The sequence below is a fragment of the Ogataea haglerorum genome (assembly GCF_019207285.1).
Source record: "Ogataea haglerorum isolate 81-453-3 chromosome Unknown 81-453-3_NODE_2_length_903871_cov_94.662503, whole genome shotgun sequence".
Classification (NCBI taxonomy): Eukaryota; Fungi; Ascomycota; class Pichiomycetes; order Pichiales; family Pichiaceae; genus Ogataea; species Ogataea haglerorum.
Genome location: NW_025065152.1, coordinates 798,277 through 817,877, shown reverse-complemented (window position 1 = coordinate 817,877; position 19,601 = coordinate 798,277). Strand labels below are relative to the sequence as shown.

The following is a 19,601-nucleotide window of genomic DNA, read 5'->3' as shown; positions in this document are numbered from 1 at the left end:
CTCTACTTTTATACCCCTACGTCGATCGACCCTTGCCTAAAAAAAAAAACATTCAACATTTGTCTTTTCCCAATTGCTCCAGCCATGAGTCAATCTCCGCCAAATACGCAAGGACAGCGCAATATTATGCAAATCACCCCACAGCATGCACAGCAGCTTTTCAGGCACTACCAGCTGGAGAAGGATATGGCCGAGCGCGCAGGTATTGACACTCCTAAGGGAAAGGAACATTTGGAAAAGTCGCAAAAAATCAAGGAGGTTTTAATGAAGTACAACAGGAGACAGCAGATGCTGAATGCTCAATCGCAGAACAGAGGCTCTGGGACGCCTGTGGCGGGACAACAGAGCTCCCCGGCGCCGAACATGGCTTCTGGAATGTCCTCGCAAATGGGTACACCGCAGCAGCTTGGAAACATGCAGACGGCCGCCGGGCGGGCACAGGGCGGCATGAGCACGTCTCCACAGCAAAACATCCCAGGATCACGTCCGAATATGGGCCCTCAGCCGGTGCAGCGCCAGCAGTCGTCCCCTTCCCTGGGTGCAGACACCCCTCCTCCTCAGGGCTCTGGAGCACAGAGTACACAAGACCAGCACGCGAAATACCAGCAGGTTTTCCGGCTAGCCGAGCAGTTCAAGGCCCATTTGGCTGTGATTCAGGGCAAGCTCAATGATCCAAACACTCCGGCCAACGAGATGGCTCAATACATGCAGAAAGAGAGAGAACTGAGCGGCAAGGTGGAGCAATGTAGACGTTTTGCACAGCAACTTGCCCAGCAACTCAATCTTTCTCAAGGCGGAATCCCAAACCAGTCCCGAATGGGGTCTCAGCAGTCACAGGGAGACGTCTACTCGCAGCAGATGATGAATCCGCAACAGCAGGCTCTCCAGCAGCAACGAATGATGCAACAGCAGCAGATCCAGGGCCAGAACGCCAATTCTCAAGCACAGAGGGTTCAGCAACCAGGGCAGTCGCAATCGCCGGCCATGCAACAGCAGATGATGGGCCAGATGCCGATGTCTGTGCAAATGCAGCAGATGGCCAGCGGTAAGATGGGCTCCCAGAAAGCGCCCGTGCAGCAGCAGCCGCCAGCAAAGAAGCAGAAGGTCGCAACGCCAGGAGCAAGCACCCCAATCACTAACGTCAATGCTGCCGCATCCAAACCGGTGCCCGGGGCTGGTCCCGGTACCTCTGCCACGCCTATAGCCGGTACTGCCTCGTCGGAGTCGTCGCGGTCGCGGTTCCAGAACATGCCAATTCCAGAAGAGCTCAACATTGGCGTCCCGCAGCCAGTCTCTGTCAAGCAGAACAACAGGCCGTCTATCTTGAACGGGAACTCCATCAGTGCCGCCTCTTTGACTACTCCTGTTCTCGTTCGGCCACAGGACTTTGAGCTGGAAGGCGAGCGAGTGCTCAACCGCAGGAAGCTCAAGGAGCTTGTCAGGTGTGTTGGGGCGGACGAGGGTGACGCCGAGGTCTCGATCGACGGCGACGTGGAGGACCTGCTATTGGACCTCGCGGACGAGTTTATTACCTCTGTCACCTCGTTTGCATGCCGATTGGCCAAACACCGCAAGTCAGAGAGTCTCGACGTGCGCGATGTGCAGCTGCACTTGGAGAGAAACTGGAACATTCGCATCCCTGGCTACTCGTCGGACGATATCCGCACTGTCAGAAAGTTCATCCCGACTCCGTCCCACAACACCAAGCTGAACGGAATCTCCATCAACAAGAGTGTCAACAAGAGTCAATGATGTATTATAGGTAACATAACTGGTAATGTACTGTTACAAATAAACATTCTGCAGAGCCTGCTAGTTGCGTGCTCTTGCGTAGGCCTCTCTACCGTTGCTCGTCTAGGTGGAGCATATTTTTTGTCACTTACGTAATTTTTTCTACATGTTTTTCAATGCCAGCTACATAGGGCCGTCGCCTCTGCTGGTCAGCAGTAATCACATCTCCATCGACTATATCGTGCAAGTACTTCTCTACACGATTCTAAATCCCCTGGGGGTCTGGGTGTACGCGGTCCCAATGTACCTGCGGACGAAAGACTGTAAATATCTGCGGTACGGATCTTTGGTGGTTATATGCTGGGTGCTACGATATCTCAACCTGCGCAGCAAACGGTGCAAATATCAGCGGCGCAGGCACATAAACGTTATGATAACTGGCGGATCACACGGTCTCGGGCTGGAAATTGTGCGCAGATTCGGCGACAGCGCGACGGTCTTCGTTTTGGACCAGGAAATATCCGCTCAGCTCGAGCCGCTGGCCACGAAAAATGTGCATTTTCTCCAGTGCAACGTGGCGGACCCGGAGTCGCTGGAAACCGCGCTAAACACTGTCTTCAGCCGCGTCGGCCAATTAGACGCCGTGATCTGCAACGCCGGTGTCCGCCAGACCAGACAGACTCTACATCTGCAACCGGCAGAGCTACGAGAACTTTTCGATATCAATTACTTCGCCAACGTTCAGCTCGTACAGCACGTTCTGAAACACCATAGACACCCAGAAAGACTCCACCTTGTGTGTGTGAGCTCTGTCCTTGGGTTTGTTTCTCCACGCGGTCTGTCTGGCTATTCTGCCACGAAAGCAGGCCTACACACATTTTTCATGGGTCTCAGACACGAGGTGCCACCCAGCGTGGTCGTCAGCACGATTTTGCCGGGCCAGCTGACCACACGGATGTTTGAAGACGTGTGCGTTGAGAGGTATTTTTGGGCTCCCCTGGTGGATCATTGCAAGCTGGCGCAACGGATCGTTGAGCTGATAGACCGCGGCGAGAACGGGTTCTTTGCATTTCCGCTATACGCACGGTTCATTCCAGTTTTGCAGGCGCTCCCGTACTCGTGGTATCGGGCTCTCAGGAAATTTAGTCGAATGGACGACGTGATAGAGGATAGATAATTCAGTTATTTTTTTCCAGTTTTTGCACCAGCTGTTCGATAACTTTAAGTAGCTCGGTAGGGACAAGGTACCCGTCCGAGTTGAACACTTTCGGCAATTGGAGGGTATGCTGTATGGTGCTCTTGCCGTCCGCAAGAGTTATATAGTAGATCGGGTCGGCCTTGGATTTGAGTTTGGTGCTGATTGTCACCTTTTTTGACCCCTTGGTGCCAACGTACTTGACGTTCTTTTCGATAAATTTGGTGAATCCAACCCAGATGCCGTTCAAAATGAAAAATAGTACCACCAACACCGTCGTGTAGTTGACGTACTCCGAGTTTGAGAAGTCGTTCTCGTACTTCTTTTCCAGCCAGTACATCAATGCGCTAGCCCCAACCGACAAATAACCGACGAGAAGCTTGAAATCGGTATTGAAGAACGATTGGCTGTATCCCAGCTGAGCCATTATCTCCGGAAGCGCCTCGTCGCACTCATTGCGCAGAGCAATGGCGGAGTACAAATTGACCTTTTTCATGAATACAATACAACAATAATTATTTTTCGTGCCGTTTTTACACTATGTACGGCTCGGAATATTCGTGCTTGAAAATAAGGTGCGGTTTTCTTTTTGCCAGGTCGAGGATCGTCTTTCCAAACTCACTGTTGCACCAGCTGAACCATGGCCTCGTGTACTGGTGGTTTGGGGCATTCACGTGTATGCTCTCGTGCATCAGGCCTAGACCCGCCGTCGTAGTCTTCACGAGCTCCAGAAGCTCCGTGATCTCGTTGTCGTCGTCTGTCGTGCGGATTTGAAGCAGCAAAGACATTGGCCAGGCATTGGAAAGCCCGATATGCGGCCCTCCAATGCCCCTAAAGTACTTTCCTTTGTAGTAATACGGGTTGCCGTCTTTGGACAGAACCATCTTTCTGGTGTTCTGGTAAATTTCGTCGTTTTTGTCCAGGTAGCCCATGTCCGGCAGGGCCAGAAGCGAGGGAATATTCGCATCGTCCATGATGTTCACCCCGCCAAAGCCGTCCACCTCGTACGCAAACACGGTGCCGAACTTCCTATGGTTTACCACGCCAAACTCCTCAATGCCCTTGCAAATGGCCGTAGCGTACCCCCGCGCGGAGTTTGCAAAGTCTGTGAGGCCGTTCTCGCGCAGAACGGGCTCCAGCGTTGCCAGCTCAACCTGCATTTGCGCATTGGCCGGGATAAACAGCTGATATATACACGCGTCGTCTGACGGTCTGAACGCCGACCGTATCAGCCCGGTATTGCCGCACACGGGGTTGCCCGAGCCTGCGAGACTCAGCGTTTCCGTGCCTATTCGCGTCTCTCGCTGGAAAGTGTAGTAGAACGGCAGCAGGTCGCCGTTCTCGTCGAACGTGGGCACAGACTCGCGGCGCAGCACAGTGAGAATCAAATCAAACGCGTCTATCCAGCTCTGGTGGCGGAAAATCGATCTATCGTGCGAGTTCTTGTAGTACTCGTTCGTCAGCGTGAGAAACGAAGCAAGCGAGTCCAGCTCCCATTTGCACTCGAAAACGTGTCTCCAGGGCGGCCGCGGTCCAACGTAGTCGACACTCGACGGCTTGCGCTCCACTCCTGAGCCTTCTGGTGGCTGGTACGCGTTGCAATAGGGCGCCTTCTTAATGTACAGGGCCTGTTGGATAATGGCTCCCTTGATCAATTGCTGCAGCTTGGGGTCTTTCTTGACGAGCGGCTGGTATACACTGAGTTGGCGCGCAGAGTCCCGCAGCCACTCTGCGTGGATATCGCCGGTGGAAATAAAGGTGCGGGGGCTGTTAGTTTCTGCGTTATCTGGGTCGTGCCACAGAACTGTGGTGTCCAAAGTGTTGGGGAAAGCGTTCTCAAACAAGCGAAATAGGTCAGGATCGGCCATGCGCAGGCGCATCTCCTCAATGACGCTCTCGACGGCGCCGCTCGTGAAGGTGCGACAGTCTTTCGCCGGCCGCATGTATGCCAGTTTCAAGGGTCCTTCCGAGAAGGGGCCGTGTCTGTGCTGGGAGTACTCGACATAATCCGGACAGCGGGTGTCGAGCCTGTTGCCCTTGAACCACTTGGTCTGCAGGATGCGTTCGTCGACCGCTTCCAGGGCTCGTTCCGCTAGTCGCTCGCGTTCCTTCTGCACGAGGGTCTCCAACGCCTGCGACTGCTCGCTCAATTGGCTATCGGGATCGCTGTTGCGCGAGCGCAAATACAGCAGCACCACCACCGCCAGGAGCACGTATGTCAGCCGGGCTGAACGGGCCGCCCTGGCTATTATTTCATACCGCAATGCCATCAAATTTAATAATCAGGCCTATTTCGAGAAAAAAACACTTTCCTGTTTTTCCCATGTCAGAACTAGCACAGTAAGTATCTGCCCTATTGCACTAACACAGATTTGTTTCTGCGATTCCACCGGTCACACGCACCATCACGCTCACGTCGCTGGCCATGTGTGCGCTGAACGCGCTCAATATCGTGCCGTACGTGTCGTTTGTATGGTACTGGCCCGCCGTCTGGAACGAGTGGCAGTTCTACCGGATTTTCACCGGCCTGCTCGTGCCCCATCCGCAGCCAATGCAGGGATTGACCGAGATATACATGGTGTACAGCTTTTCACGGGGCCTCGAGGAGGGAAAGTTCTCCAGGATCCTGCCTGACTACATCTACTACCATTTGATTATTCTGCCCATAATAGTGCTGGCAACATTTATTACTGCGCCGCCGCTGATCTCCTCCACCCCCTCGCTGCTCTCTGCGCTCACGTACACGTGGTGCGTGGCGAACTACGACCAGACCGTCAACTTCTACTTCATGCAAATCAAGGCGTCGCTGCTGCCCGCTGTTTTTCTGGGCTTCCGTCTGCTTGTCGACGGTCGAGGAAGTTTTTTCCAGGCCCTCATCGGTATGTGCGCCGCGTACGTTTACAATTGCATCGAGACCGCGTCGGTCGGGCCGCTGATGTCGGTCATCACCGGCCAGCAGATGCTGGAGCCGCCTCACCGCGTCGGCACGACCGCCACCACGACAACTCACAACGTGTGGTACTACTCGCAGGGGTATCTGCCGGCTCCCGTGTGGCTCAGGACGGCTATTTCGAGGCTCACGGGCATCGACTACAACTCGCGGATCTTCCAGCGGCCGTACGGCATGATGTTCCAGGCGAAGCAGCCGGCAAAGAGCGCGGCGACGCAAACCTCGTTTCTGCGCAGAATGTCCAATAATGCGTTCCAGGGGCGCGGCCAGAGACTCGGGTCTGCCAAGGAATAAAAAAAATATTAAAAAAATGCACAACTGTGGTGTCCGTTTCCAGATAGATATATCATGACAAGAGACTCGCCTCTTTGGGTCGTCGGTTATGGCTCGCTCCTGTGGAAGCCACCGCTCCACGAGCTGGACATTTCGCGCGAGTTTGTCAGGTTCCCCGGCTACATCCAGGGCTATGCCAGACGGTTCTGGCAGAGCAGTTACGACAACCGAGGCACTCCCGAACAGAAAGGCCGTGTCGTGACTATTATCCCGAGCGACCAGATCGTTGGCACGCCGGCGTTCAAGCCGGATGTTCTTAGGTACGAGCTGGCGGGCAACGCAGACGCGCAGGAGATCATCAACGACAGCGCTCGGCTCTATTCCGAGCTCCGAGTCTGGGGATGCATCTACTATATTCCGCCGCAATATGCCGCCATGGCAACAAAGTATCTCGATTTCAGAGAGAAAGACGGCTACACGATCCACAAGATCCACTTCAACGTGACAGACCCCTGCGGCCACGAAGACGTCTTGCAGGGCCTGCCGTGTGAAAACGGCCGGTACATCGTCGAGTCGATGATCTACATCGGAACGGCTGATAACGAGTCGTTTGTGGGGCCCGAGGACGTCGAGGAGACCGCGAGGGTGATTCGCAAGTCTGCCGGCGAATCTGGGCCCAACGACGAGTACCTGCTTCTGCTGCACCACGAAGTCGAAAAAATGGGCGGCGACCCGTATCTGGAAGACCTGGTAAGTCACCTCAGCCGGCTTGAATAGAGCCAACTGCATATAAAATGAATTAATGTAGATTTTGCAATTCCCGCGCAATTCGAGAAATAAATATCCATGCGGCTTGATTTCCAAGCTATATAAAAACGGTCCGGCGTCCTTCTGAAGGCCATGGGTAGCAACACCGCCGCAAACGTCCTGAGTACGATAGGGACCGTCCTTTGGTGCATCCAGCTGTCTCCCCAGATATATTTTCTGTGGAAGCGCAAGGATGCCACCGGGTTCCCGCCCATATTCATGTTTCTATGGCTCTTATCAGGCATCCCGTTCGGGATATACTTCATCACGTCTGACTCGTACATCCCGTACCAGCTCCAGCCCCAGATATTTTCGCTGCTCTGCGCCATAGCCTGGTTGCAAAGCATGTACTACCCACCTTACAACACGCCGCTCAAACGGGTTTTATTCTACTGCTTTTGCTATGTCTCGACGTCGCTAGCAATGCAACTGGGATTTGGAATTCCTCTAAAGAAACTGTACAAAGAGGGTGTTACATGGCCGACCACGACATTTGGAATCATCGCCGCCGTGTTCCTGGCCGTTGGACTTCTGCCCCCCTACTACGAGCTGCTCAAGAGAAACGGCCGCGTCGTCGGAATTAATTTTATATTTCTAATGATGGACTCTGCAGGGGCCATTTTTTCGATGGCCGGAACTCTTGTGGGCGAGCTGGACGTGCTGGGAATGATCCAGTTCGCGGTGGTCCTGGCTCTGGAGGTCGGGCTGTATTTGAGCCAAGCCATATGGTATATTCGATTCCGAGTAATCAGGAAGGAGGATAAACAGGAGGCCGACGAGCTCGCGGAAGTGGAAGATCTGGGGGATCCAGAAGGAGCAAGCAAAGAGCAGGCTCAGGTTTGACTTTTTTCTGGCCACTCCCACCATTTTATAATGTCCCAGTTAATATCCAGTGCATCGAGGAACTTGGAGAAACTGCCGTCGCTGAATTCGACAGGGCGGCTTTGCTTCAGTCTCGCCAACTCCCCTTCTGTGCGTACGTCAGCCAGTGACGCCCTATACTCAGCATACTGATTGAGTCCGTGGACCAGCTGTTTGGCATCACTTTCAGAAAAGTATGAGAGATACGCTTCGAACAGCTCCGCAATCATTGGAAACCGCAGATCCACCAGTCTCCATATTAGCGATGTGAGCTCGGCGCGCCTTTCAAACTCGCCCAAGGCTTTTATATAAACCAGCAGAAGATTCTCTGTAGGGTACATCAGATCGGGGTTGTCCTTGTACGCGCGGTTGGTTCTGAGGTCGAACTCTTGTATAGCAAAATCTAGAGGTGTTTTATCGTCCCAGACAACGGAGTCGTAGGTTCGCAGCTCGCGAAGCCTTAGCGCGGCCAGAAACAGCGACGACAGGGCAAGCGGACTGTTGTCGTCAAGGAATTGTTGATATCTGGTGTGGGCGCCGGCAGGATCGATCAGACACTCGCCCACTAGGTGCTTGGCTACCATTTGCCGCGAGCTGTGGTCCTGCTCGAAAAGTGCGCGCGCCAGCTCGACAGGCGTTTCAAATACCCCAACCGACAGATTCTGGCGCGAAGCACGCTCCTCGATTATGGTATCGCACTCACGCTCGTAGCGGTCGACTAAATTCTTCTCTCGAACTGGTCCGACTTTTCTCCGAGGCACACGCAACTTACTGAAAAGATACAGCTTAGCAACAAAGTGAGCAAGGTTGATGTTGTCCAGAGCAAAATCGCCGGCCTCCAGCAGTTGCTCCACGCTGCTTCGCGACGGTATGTTGTCTATGAGTATGTCCACTGCTCTGGGGTTCGGGTCAGAGCTCCCTCTCGCAGCAAAATGGTTCCATATTTTTTGGTGACGGTTGAGAGACACATTTGTGGTGAAGATCTTGTAGATGACAAAAAGCCATATCTCCGGATACCGGTCTCTCAGCTTGCTGTCAAGCGACGCCATGAGAGAGACGAGCTGGTCGGCGAACTCGCTGCCCCAGTACCGTCCATCCTGGGCTTGGATAAGAAGAATGGACGTGCAGAGCGACTTGACGTTGAAGTCCGTGCGCAGCCTGCGCAGTTCCTCGATTGTGTGCGACGGCGACGACCTCGGCTGGCTCAGCACGCGCTCGAATCCGTCGATGTCAAACGAGTCCAGCTGCCACCGGTCGAATTTGGCCTGTGCTGCCTTGAATAGCTGGTAAGCTTTATCGCGGTCGCTAAAGTACGAGACCACCGACGCAGCAAGCATGATGTTGCAATCGATCAGATCGCTCTCTGATTCTCTGTTCGCCTTGTTGATCGCCGCGATCAGCTTCGACTGCGCTGCGTAGTAGTGTTTGCAGGGCCAGCCATTATTTTCGCCGGATACGTCCAGGGCGGTCCGCCATAGGATTTCCCTAATTTGCGGGACAAGCTCGGGCGAGTTGCTCAAAAGAAAGACGTCCAGTATGGTCTCAAGCGCGTCCGGTGCCTCGCGGAGCGCAAACAAGTAGAGGTTTGAAAATGCCGGCGGCAGCAGCAGTTTCCGGTTAAACAGAGGATCTGTAGGTTCCTGCAACTGGCTGCAGTACCACCACTTTTCCTGGTCCAGAAGAGCCACATCTTGCCCCCAGTGCCTGTAGAGCTCGAGCAGCGAGTAGAACTCCTGCCTGTTTTGCGGCTGGCGGAGCAGAATGTCGTATATCACCGGGACAGGCACTTTGGATGCGTTTTTCAGAGCGTACACGGAGCGGTACAGAGTGGGCGCAAATATGCTGTTTATCCAGTTCAGCACATCGTCGTCAGACTGAGCGGCAGTCTGCCAGCCCCTTGTCTGGTTGAGTTTCTGCTTTAGCAGCTGGAACGCGATCAGCGTCGACTCGCTGGAGCTGATGGCGGGCCAGTGTTGGCGGAAAACAAACGCTTCCAGAGTAGATTTTGCCACCGATAGCGGCACGGGCCGGACTCCACCCCGAAATGAGAGCGCCAGTGTCTCTGCAGGCGCGTTTTTGTACCGGGGATCGACAGCAGAAATCATGCAATGAAGCAGCAGACTCAGAACAGACTCCTCGTCCGTCAGCTTTTGCAAGTTTTTGTGGTATCCTGTATTGTCTGAGGCATGGGTTAGACTTAGCAGAGTGTCTTGGATGCTGCCCGAGGAGCTGGAGGCCAGGGACGCGCCTATTCGATAGTACGGCGACGAGGAGTACTTCGACTCGAGTATGGCAGAAACGCTCCGTGGGGTCTCTGAAAACGGACCTTTTGGCTCGTCTTTCGCCGTCCTACCATTGATAAAGTCCATCAGCATCTGTGTAGACCGGATTGTGTGATGGTGGCGTACAAGGCCCGCCGCGGAGGTCCTGCGCAACGGCGGCGAAACCAATCTCAGCATACTTCTCCACATACACAGCCTGGAGAAAAATAATTATGTCTCATGAATTTTCTCTGGAGTATCGGGAGATGCTTGCGGAGGCGCTGCGGGAGTCGAGCGGGTCGGACACGGGCTCTGAGGGCCCGGCACGGCCACTGAAGCGGCACGGCGGGCGGCGGGGCCGCAGCGGCGAGCACGAGGCGGCCAGCGACAAGCGAGCGAAGATCGAGCCCGCAAACGACTCTGTGATCGAGGTTTCCGACAGAAGCTCGGTTTCGCCGCAGCCGCCGCAGACAGAAGCTGCCAGCGCCGAGACGATTAGCGTGGACAGCGACGAGGACGAATACAGCGAGTTTGACGAGGACTTCGAGGACGTCGATTTAAGTGGCACGGCCCCAGATCTCGACCGCGCGAGCCTGTCCGAGGAAATCACCGTTTCCATCTCGCGGCCGACGAAGCAGACGCGCAAACAGAACGTTGTGTCGGCCGACGAGCGCTTGTTCCGCAAAACGCTGCATATGCTGTATTTGTTTGCGATGGTGGCCCACGGCGTCGTGCGCAACGCCTGGTGCAGTTCGCCCGAGGTTTTGCGCGTGCTGCGCGGCCAGGTGCCGGGAAAGCTGCTTGCGGAGGTGGACGCGTACCACGAGCAGCAGCAGCGGCCAGACGTGACCAGTGCGGCCAAGTCGCGCCGTCTGCTGGACCTGCTGCGCCACCTAATGCAGTACTGGTACCGGAGCTGGACGGTCGAGACGCGCCACCGCGGGCTGTACAGGAAGACGTGGGAGGAGATTGCGAAGCTGTGGGAGCAGCCGGCCGTTCAGGGCGAGAACGTGACGAAGGCGCAGTTCGTCAGGCGGATGCAGCAGCGGCGTGGGTCGCGCGACCTGGCGGCGCAGGGCTTTGTGGCGCTGCTGCGTGCGCTCGACATCAACTGCCGGCTTGTGTTCTCGCTCCAGCCGCCAGACTTTACCAATCTGGCTGTCCTAGCACCGTCTACCGCTTCCGGTGGCTCCTCCAAAGAAGCCAGCCCTGCTCCCAAATCCTCGCCGCGCCGACGCAAGGCCGCGTCGCAGCACGAGCGGCTGCTTTCTGCTCTGCGAGTCAACAGGCCCGTGTACACGAATTTCCGGCCAGAAGCACAGGACGACGTGCAGTACCCTGTTTTCTGGTGCGAGGTTTGGGACAGCGCCAGCAAACGGTTCACCAGCGTCGACCCGATCGTCCAGCGGTACATCGAGAACGTCGGGACGCGGTCCAGGTTCGAGTGGCCCAACAACACCACGTACGTGCTGGCCTACGACCGGCTGGGCGGCGTGCGCGACGTCACGCGGCGCTACAGCGTGCACTTCAACGCCAAGACGCGCAAGAAGCGTATCACGAGAGATCCGCGCGGCCAGGACTGGTACGACAAGCTTTTGCGCGGTGCCAACTCGTGGCGCCGGCTCGCGAGCAACAAAATCGACCAGTACGAGCAGGTCGAGTTTGAGCAGCGCTCGCTCAAGGAGGGGATGCCCAACTCGATCCAGGACTTCGCGAACCACCCGGTGTATGTGCTGGAGGAGCAGCTGAAGGCGAACGAGGTGCTGAAGCCCAAGATCAGCTGCGGAACGGTCCGCAAGAAGACGAAGGCCGGAAAGGCGGGCGAGCTGGTGCCGGTATATCGTCGTTCGAACGTGGTCACCGTGCGGTCTGCCAAGGCCTGGTTCTTGCGGGGCAGAGTGCTCAAGATTGGCGAACAGCCGCTCAAGGTGCGGGAGCAGCGCAAACAGCGGCCCGACGACGACGACGACGACGACGACGTCAGGCTCTATGGAGAGCACCAGACCGAGAAGTACGTGCCGCCGCCCGTCGTGGACGGCAAGATCCCGCGCAATTCGTACGGCAACATCGACCTGTACCAGCCGTGGATGCTGCCCGAGGGGACCGCGCACGTTCCTGAGAAGCAGGCCGAGAAGGCCGCGAAATTGCTCGAAATCGACTACGTGCCTGCTGCCGTGGGTTTCGAATTTGGCAGTGGTAGCAGGGGCCGCGGAGCAAGCGTCAGCGTGCGAATTGCTGGCGTGGTTGTTCTGGCGGAGCACAAGGAGGCTGTCGAGGCGGTGTGCGAATATCTGAGGGAGGAGGAAGAGGAGGCAGCGCGGAGACGGCGCGAGGCCGCGGCCCTGCGTGTGTGGGCCGTGGTGCTGGCCAAGCTGCGCATCTCCAAGCGGCTCGACAGGGAGCACGGGCTGGTGGAGGACTCGGGCGAGGACGCCCCGTCTGAAAGTGAGCACGAGTCTGCGTCAGAGGACGGCCCAGACACAGCAGGGGGGTTTGTTCCGGAAGCCGATTCTGGCGGATTTCTGCCCCAGGACACTGTTGCCCCGCCGACGAGCGATTCAGGGGCCGGGAGCGACAGCAATTCTGCCGACTACTCCGACTCCGAAGGCTACGAATTCGAATATAGTGATTAATGCATTACACCTTCTTGCGCTTGAGCTTCTCCTCCTTCAGCCTGCGCTCCAGCAACTCCTCGCGCTTGTCGTCGAGCCGTGCCTGCCGCAGCGCCCGCTCCTCCTCCTCGAGAATGTCGGCGCCCGTGGCCTCCATGTCGTCGTCGTCGACGTCGACGTACTGCCGCTTCTTGCCTCTGTTGAACAGCTGCCAGATTTCGTCGCTATTATAGTCGCGTCGGCGCTCGCGCGGGTCGTCCACAACAAAATCGTCCAGACTATCGTCCTCAATGAACGAGTCCTCGTCCTCGGCCCCAGAGTCTGCCTCGATGCCGTAGCTGTCTGTGCGCGCGCTCCGCTGCAGCGACTGCTTGTCCCGTTTCGCAGCGTTCGGCTTCTCCCGCTTCGACAGCTTCTCCAGCAGCGCCGGCGAAGGCTGTGCAAACTTCCTCTCGGGCCTCTTGCCGGCGTCCTTCTTCTTCGTCTCCATCTTGATCGGCGCGTAAACCAGCTTGTTCTTGTCGACGGTCTCCGCCCGCGACATCAGCTCCTTGAACGACATTTTTGGTAGCGGCGGCCGCGCCGGAGCAGCAGGTGGCTTCTTCGCCGTGTCTTTGCTGGGCACAGGTTTCTGTCTGCTGAGTCTGTCGCGCTCGCTGTCGCGCTTCTTCAGCATCTCGAGCCGTTTTTGCCGTTTAAGCTCCTCCTGCTTCTCCTTTTCTAGTCGTCTCGCCTCCTTGAGCCGTTGCACCGCCGGGTCTGGTGCCGGAGTGGTCAGGAGAGACCGGCTGGGTTTCTTGGCCGTCGTCGGCGTTTTCCTCGCTTCGCCACTCGATTTCGGCACAGACGCGCTCACAGACAAGTTCGGTGTCTGTTTGGCTCCGGAAGAAGGAGCGTGCGTGCCCTTTCCGGTGATCTGTGTCAGAAGCGAAGAGAAACTCATGAGAAAAAAGTCGCGACGGCGACGACACAAAAACGGCGATGACGCTGAAGCACCTATCGACGCCCAGGTGCGTCCCGACGACAGAACACACGGACGAGGCTGCCACAAGCGTGGCGAGCTGGTTCTAGTGTGCTGATTTTCCGCGTATCAGCTAGCCCAGCACCACCTCTCATCTACGATTATAAGGTAGTAACATTAGTACAATTAATTTAATCAGATTCTGTAGAGTAGGGCAAGGCCATTTCGTATCTATAGCGTCCTTTCGCCCCCTCAGCACCCACTAAACAATCAAGTATCTAATTGGAATATGGATTAGCTTGATGGCGTATCCAACAACGCCCATCATCAAAAAGCCTATCCCCACGGCGCGAACAAGTCTCAGGTACTCCTTCTTGGATGGCTTGGTGCACTTGGCAACAAACCGGGAACCTTCTTTGAGAAACTCCACAGGAGCCTCGGTCAGCTTATCGAACTCAGCCATAACAACTAATGGAAAATAATCAACGAAAAAGCAGGGTAAACGAATTTTTAATGCTCGTTCGATGATTTACTCTGCCGCTATATAATAAATTAGTCAAATCCGGTCCATTCTTCCTCCTCTTCCTCTTGCTCTTCCTCCTCCTTTTCGCTTTTGTTCTCTGTGTATCCCCACGTCTTCAATCTTTCGTCTCTGATCAGATCGTCCCGCACCTTGTTACGAAGAGTTTTCATCAGAGCGTCTTTCCGCAGCTTTTCAAACGGTTGCAAAAGTTCTGCAAGAGGAACATCGTCAAATTTCTCCTTGGCATTGTCTGCATCGGCGCCCTCCTCCTCGCCAACAACCACGTGCTCCAGCTCGTCCAAATAAACATCCACCACATGGTATGTGACCCCAGGAGGAACTGCTGGTCTGCCGCTCAGAACGTCGGCTTCAAGCGCCTTGATGTAATTTTCAAGGAACTCCAAGTCCCACTCTTCTTTCTGCAGCCTCACAAAGCACTCACGCACCACGTATCTCATCAACAAGTAGAACTTGTCCACTCTCCATTGGTCTAGGGTAGGCCACTCTTTGCAGACAACTGCCCAGAACGCCTGGACAAACAAGCAGAACTGCTCTTTGGAGATACATTCGGAAAAAAGCTTGGCAAGATCATCTGCCAGTCTCTGCTGCGGCCGTGGTCTATCGCTGAACCACATCGTATAGTATAATCCCTTCCATAGTTTTTCAAATTCTGGTAACGTGAGGGGTCGGACATCTGCCCTGGCTCCAAGATATTTTTTCAGAGTCTCCAAAGCATGGTCCCTGGTCTTGCGATCGGTGGATGCCAGCTTCTTGACAAACGTCTTGGTCTGCACTTTCTTCATGAATAAAATTTTCAGCACAGCCTTTCTTCCTCTAAAATAATTTTATTTTCTTTTATGGATACCGATCACCCAGGCTACAACCATTTTGGAGCGCCGATCCCGGATGATGAATCGAAATATGACGATGCAGGGAAAGCAGTGAGCGACTACATTCCAAACTACATCTCGAGTAAACCGTGGTACTACGAGGAAGACGCGCTCAAGGTCGACTCGAACCTGCGCAGGAAGCGAGCGGCGGAGCCCGCCTCTGTAGACAAACTTCGACATCAGCGTCTTGATCCCGACGCAGAATTTGTTCCGAACAGCGAGCCTCGGAAGGGCGCAGGGATCGCGGACGAATACGATTTTGTGGCCGAAGAAACTAAAAGACGACGGACGCTGCTCAAGAAGGGAGGCTGCGAGAACTGCGGCAGCACCAAGCATTCGAGAAAAGACTGTCTGGAGAAACCGCGCAAAATCAGCTTCAAATACCGCAAGCAAGAGCCCAAAAGCGGGTCTGGAAAGGTTCTTCGGGTGAAGAAAGACACTCAAGACTGGGAGACAAAGCGAGATCGATGGCACGGCTTCAATAATGAGGAAGACTACGAAGAGCATCTCAAGACAATGCGTGAAATCGAGCAGAAACGGACCGAGCACACGACAACGCAGGATTATGAGTACGACGAGGACGAGCTTGCTGAGATGGAAGAGTTGGGCATTGCTGAGATCTTGGCAAACTCCAAGACCATGATCGCTAGCGGTACCAATATTCCAACCAGAGCTCTGGATGAGAAGGCAAAATATCTGGAGGGTGTGGGCATCACGGAGCCTCAGGAGAAAATTGAAAAGACCACAGTAGACGACAACAAAGCAAAGTTTCTCAGTGAAGAGGGCGAGTTTGTTCGACAGGAATTTGGCGAAGCTGAGGAATTTGAAAAGCAGAAACGGTTCGCAAATACAAAGCAGAATAAAGATAATGGGAAGTTCGTTTTAGGAGAGCCATTGACCGGCCACATTGATGTGGCTGAAGCGCCACCAGCAGCAGAGAGACAGGCGATGAAAGAGAACGAAGTAGAGAAGGAACTGATCAGAGAAACAAAGAGGAGACAGTTGCTGGAGAAGTATGGAGCTTTGTGATGTGTCCGGGTAATTTTGTTTTTTGGTTGAACAAAAAAAGATGGAGAGAATTAATAGTATTTAAACAGAGGCAATAAAAATGGAACAAGAGAACCCGGGGGCTCCAAGCTCCGAGGAGACCCGCAGAGACCAAGAGGTTGCCTTGAACGCAATTCGCACGTTTTTGCAGAGCAAGAACTCCTTCGACGTTCTTCCGGTTTCTTACCGACTAATTGTTTTTGAGACTTCGTTGCTGGTTAAACGAGCACTAAATATTCTGCTACAGAATAGCATTGTCTCCGCTCCACTATGGAATAGCAAAACTTCAAAGTTTGCAGGACTGCTCACTTCCACCGATTTCATTAACGTGATCCAGTACTACTCTCAAAACCCAGACCAATTTCAGTTTGTGGATAACTTGACACTTGATGGCTTGCGCGACGTGGAGAGGAAATTAAATGTTCCACAACTGGAAACGATCTCTATCCACCCGTTCAAATCACTGTATGAAGCGTGTGTGAAAATGATCGAGAGCTCTGCGAGACGGATTCCCTTGATCGATAAGGACGAGAAGACAAATAGAGAGATAGTGGTGTCTGTGCTCACACAATACCGGATCCTCAAATTTGTTAGTATGAATTGCAAGGAGGCACGTATGCTGCAGCAACCGCTAAGTGAACTCAACATCGGAACAACCAAGAATTTGTCGGCCGTTAGGATGGAAACACCCGTGATGGACGTCATCCATATGCTGATTTCGAACTCCGTGAGCTCGGTTCCGATCGTTGACGAGCAAAATAAGCTGGTAAACGTTTACGAGGCCGTGGACGTTCTCTCGTTAATAAAAGGTGGGATGTACGCAGATCTGTCGCTGAGCGTGGGCGAGGCACTCATGAAACGATCTGACGATTTCGAGGGAGTGTACACTTGCACGCTGAAGGACAACCTGTGTGTGATTCTAGAGACAATTCGCAAGTCTCGTCTTCATCGTCTGTTCCTAGTGGACGATGACGGCCGCTTGGTCGGGGTACTCACCTTGAGCGACATCCTTAAGTACATTTTGTTTGCATGAGAAACGCTGATTTTTTGCTTGCACAGCCGTAAACCTGATAAGTATTTTTACCTAAAGAGAGCAAAGCGATAGATTGTTTTCTCCGTTTTCGTAATTTAGTCAGCAAATTTTCCACTCTTCGTTCTTTATCCCCGGCTTTTCTCTACCCACATTGCAGAGTCGACTTCCTTTCCCATGCCAATAACAGCAAAGCTCCCCAACGACATGCCCTGGGAATCCAAAGCTGCCCTGCCGCAGGTCACTTTGCGGTCCACGATAGCCGGTCTTGCTATCGGCTCTGTGATTCTTATATCCAACTTCCAATTCGGGCTGCAAACAGGCTGGGTTTCGATGATGTCGCTACCATCAGCATTGCTTGGGTTCTCAATATTCAAAACGTTGCAGCCCCGGCTCCATTGCTACTTCACGGACGTCGAAAACGTTTTTGTCCAGAGCGTCGCAGTTGCTGTTGCCACTGGGCCGTTGGCGTATGGATTCATTGGCATCATTCCCGCCATTGAGAAACTCATGACGGATGCTGAAAGTGGCTCGGAGTCCGGGATCGACCTGTCTCAAGTGTGGAAGCTCATGACCTGGGCTTTCGGACTAGCTTTTTTCGGAGTCTTTTTCGCTGTGCCTCTTCGGAAGCAATTCATCATCAAGGAGAAGCTGGCTTTTCCTAGCGGCAGCGCCACTGCCACCCTCATATCCGTTTTTCACGGAACGACACTCAACGTCGAGTCCAAAATGAAATCGCAGCCCAAACAGTCCTCGTCCGCAGGAGAACACGAATCTCATCCCGAACGACCCCCAACGCCGAACAACATCACAATCATCGAGTCCCAGGATCTGTGCCAGCTCCAGCAGGTTGAAACATACCAAACGAACATTAAGCTTCTTGCCGCTACCTCGAGCGTCTCCTCTATTTATACCGTTGTCGCCTATTTTATTCCTCAGATAAAGCGTATACCAATTCTTGGTAAAAGGATCTCGGATTCCTACCTGATCAACTTCCAGCCATCCCCGTCATACATCGGCCAGGGAATGATCATGGGATTCACCACGACGGCCTACATGATGGTCGGTATGGTGTTTGGCTGGTGTGTTCTCAGTCCTCTAGCACAAAAAATGGGCTGGGCCCCTGGACCGGTGGACGACTGGAAAGAGGGTGCAGAAGGCTGGATTATGTGGATTAGTTTGGCCATCATGATCAGCGATTCTATTGTCTCGCTTCTCGTCATCGTCGTCAAGTCGCTAGCGTCACTATACCGTTCACCTTCCTCTAGACCACTCTCCAGAGCTGGCTCTGTGGACTCTCCGCATGAGGAGCTGGAAAGACTGATTGATGAAAATGAGGTTGCTTCTGATGAAGACATTTCAAACAGCACTTATCATGGCGAAGGGTCGAATGACCGTACCCAGAAAAACTCTTCCTCTTCATTGCCCGAAGCTGATCAACTCAGTGACCGCTCCACATACGTGGATCTGGACGAGTCTCACCAAATCTCGGCGACTGTTACCGTTGTCGGGCTGATTGTGTCGTCGGTGGCCTGCGTGGTGTGCACGAGACTGGTTTTCGGCCCGGTTGTGCCGATTTACACCATCGTAACGGCAATCATATTATCTCTATTTCTGTCTGTTCTTGGCGTCAGAGCACTGGGAGAGACAGATTTGAACCCTGTGAGCGGAATTGGAAAATTGTCACAGCTGATTTTCGCTTTGATCATACCTAAATCTCAGCCTGGTGCAATCCTCATCAACCTCATTTCAGGCGCGATTTCTGAGGCGGCAACGCAACAGGCGGGCGACCTGATGCAGGATCTGAAAACTGGATACCTCCTTGGAGCGTCCCCGAAAGCACAGTTCATCGCGCAGATCTATGGATCGCTATTTTCCGTGCTGCTAAGTGCTGTGATGTACAAACTGTACAACAGCATCTATGAAATCCCAAATCAAATGTTCAAGATCCCTACAGCTGTAATCTGGATTGATTGCGCAAGACTCGTGAACGGTTCAGGGCTGCCTCCAAAAGTTTTTGAGTTTGCCATAGTATTGGGTATCGTTTTTGCAGTTATTTCATTTTTGAAAAACACCGTGACTCCAGAAAACAAGTGGCACAAGTACGTCAAGTTTCTTCCCAGTGGAGTCCCTGTTGGAATTGGAATTTACAACGTGCCCTCCTTCACTCTTGCACGGTTTGTTGGAGGACTGGTTTCATATTTTTGGCTCCGCAAAGTCACTCCAGGGAATTCTGACGCCAGAGTTCGTCTGATTATATTTAGCAGCGGCCTGGTTCTTGGAGAGGGTTTGTTCAGCGTCATGAACATGCTTTTGACAAGTCTCAATGTGCCGCATCTATAGATTGATTGTTATATTTACGGGCAGTCGCTGGCTGCGGGTTATGTGGTAACCATCGGTAAATTTTTCGATATTCTGGAGGATTGGCCGAGTGGTCTAAGGCGGTAGACTTAAGATCTA

The 19,601-nt window shown here is 53.8% G+C and overlaps 13 protein-coding genes across 13 annotated transcripts; 8 read left to right on the top strand and 5 right to left on the bottom strand.

Annotated features, from left to right (window-relative positions):
- Positions 1-84: 84 nt before the first annotated feature.
- On the top strand, positions 85-1,752 carry KL911_001075 (uncharacterized protein; the record flags this gene model as incomplete). The annotated part of the gene is made up of 1 exon (XM_043195993.1): positions 85-1,752. One exon carries the CDS (start codon positions 85-87, stop codon positions 1,750-1,752), a length of 1,668 nt encoding a protein of 555 aa, XP_043056639.1.
- A 336-nt stretch (positions 1,753-2,088) lies between these two features.
- On the top strand, positions 2,089-2,505 carry KL911_001074 (uncharacterized protein; the record flags this gene model as incomplete). The annotated part of the gene is made up of 1 exon (XM_043195992.1): positions 2,089-2,505. One exon carries the CDS (start codon positions 2,089-2,091, stop codon positions 2,503-2,505), a length of 417 nt encoding a protein of 138 aa, XP_043056638.1.
- A 404-nt stretch (positions 2,506-2,909) lies between these two features.
- Positions 2,910-3,422, bottom strand: KL911_001073 (uncharacterized protein; the record flags this gene model as incomplete). The annotated part of the gene is made up of 1 exon (XM_043195991.1): positions 2,910-3,422. The coding sequence occupies one exon, from the start codon at positions 3,420-3,422 to the stop codon at positions 2,910-2,912; it is 513 nt and encodes a 170-aa protein (XP_043056637.1).
- A 37-nt stretch (positions 3,423-3,459) lies between these two features.
- Positions 3,460-5,196, bottom strand: KL911_001072 (uncharacterized protein; the record flags this gene model as incomplete). Its single annotated transcript, XM_043195990.1, has 1 exon — positions 3,460-5,196. The coding sequence occupies one exon, from the start codon at positions 5,194-5,196 to the stop codon at positions 3,460-3,462; it is 1,737 nt and encodes a 578-aa protein (XP_043056636.1).
- Positions 5,197-5,351: 155 nt separating this feature from the next.
- On the top strand, positions 5,352-6,170 carry KL911_001071 (uncharacterized protein; the record flags this gene model as incomplete). The annotated part of the gene is made up of 1 exon (XM_043195989.1): positions 5,352-6,170. One exon carries the CDS (start codon positions 5,352-5,354, stop codon positions 6,168-6,170), a length of 819 nt encoding a protein of 272 aa, XP_043056635.1.
- A 54-nt stretch (positions 6,171-6,224) lies between these two features.
- KL911_001070 (uncharacterized protein) lies at positions 6,225-7,540 on the top strand (the record flags this gene model as incomplete). The annotated part of the gene is made up of 2 exons (XM_043195988.1): positions 6,225-6,903; positions 7,251-7,540. 2 exons carry the CDS (start codon positions 6,225-6,227, stop codon positions 7,538-7,540), a joined length of 969 nt encoding a protein of 322 aa, XP_043056634.1.
- A 249-nt stretch (positions 7,541-7,789) lies between these two features.
- On the bottom strand, positions 7,790-10,288 carry KL911_001069 (uncharacterized protein; the record flags this gene model as incomplete). Its single annotated transcript, XM_043195986.1, has 1 exon — positions 7,790-10,288. The coding sequence occupies one exon, from the start codon at positions 10,286-10,288 to the stop codon at positions 7,790-7,792; it is 2,499 nt and encodes an 832-aa protein (XP_043056633.1).
- Positions 10,289-10,344: 56 nt separating this feature from the next.
- On the top strand, positions 10,345-12,711 carry KL911_001068 (uncharacterized protein; the record flags this gene model as incomplete). Its single annotated transcript, XM_043195985.1, has 1 exon — positions 10,345-12,711. The coding sequence occupies one exon, from the start codon at positions 10,345-10,347 to the stop codon at positions 12,709-12,711; it is 2,367 nt and encodes a 788-aa protein (XP_043056632.1).
- A 4-nt stretch (positions 12,712-12,715) lies between these two features.
- On the bottom strand, positions 12,716-14,114 carry KL911_001067 (uncharacterized protein; the record flags this gene model as incomplete). The annotated part of the gene is made up of 2 exons (XM_043195984.1): positions 12,716-13,732; positions 13,920-14,114. The coding sequence occupies 2 exons, from the start codon at positions 14,112-14,114 to the stop codon at positions 12,716-12,718; spliced, it is 1,212 nt and encodes a 403-aa protein (XP_043056631.1).
- Positions 14,115-14,203: 89 nt separating this feature from the next.
- Positions 14,204-14,977, bottom strand: KL911_001066 (uncharacterized protein; the record flags this gene model as incomplete). The annotated part of the gene is made up of 1 exon (XM_043195983.1): positions 14,204-14,977. The coding sequence occupies one exon, from the start codon at positions 14,975-14,977 to the stop codon at positions 14,204-14,206; it is 774 nt and encodes a 257-aa protein (XP_043056630.1).
- A 54-nt stretch (positions 14,978-15,031) lies between these two features.
- KL911_001065 (uncharacterized protein) lies at positions 15,032-16,093 on the top strand (the record flags this gene model as incomplete). The annotated part of the gene is made up of 1 exon (XM_043195982.1): positions 15,032-16,093. The coding sequence occupies one exon, from the start codon at positions 15,032-15,034 to the stop codon at positions 16,091-16,093; it is 1,062 nt and encodes a 353-aa protein (XP_043056629.1).
- Positions 16,094-16,172: 79 nt separating this feature from the next.
- KL911_001064 (uncharacterized protein) lies at positions 16,173-17,144 on the top strand (the record flags this gene model as incomplete). Its single annotated transcript, XM_043195981.1, has 1 exon — positions 16,173-17,144. The coding sequence occupies one exon, from the start codon at positions 16,173-16,175 to the stop codon at positions 17,142-17,144; it is 972 nt and encodes a 323-aa protein (XP_043056628.1).
- Positions 17,145-17,318: 174 nt separating this feature from the next.
- On the top strand, positions 17,319-19,484 carry KL911_001063 (uncharacterized protein; the record flags this gene model as incomplete). The annotated part of the gene is made up of 1 exon (XM_043195980.1): positions 17,319-19,484. One exon carries the CDS (start codon positions 17,319-17,321, stop codon positions 19,482-19,484), a length of 2,166 nt encoding a protein of 721 aa, XP_043056627.1.
- Positions 19,485-19,601: the final 117 nt, after the last annotated feature.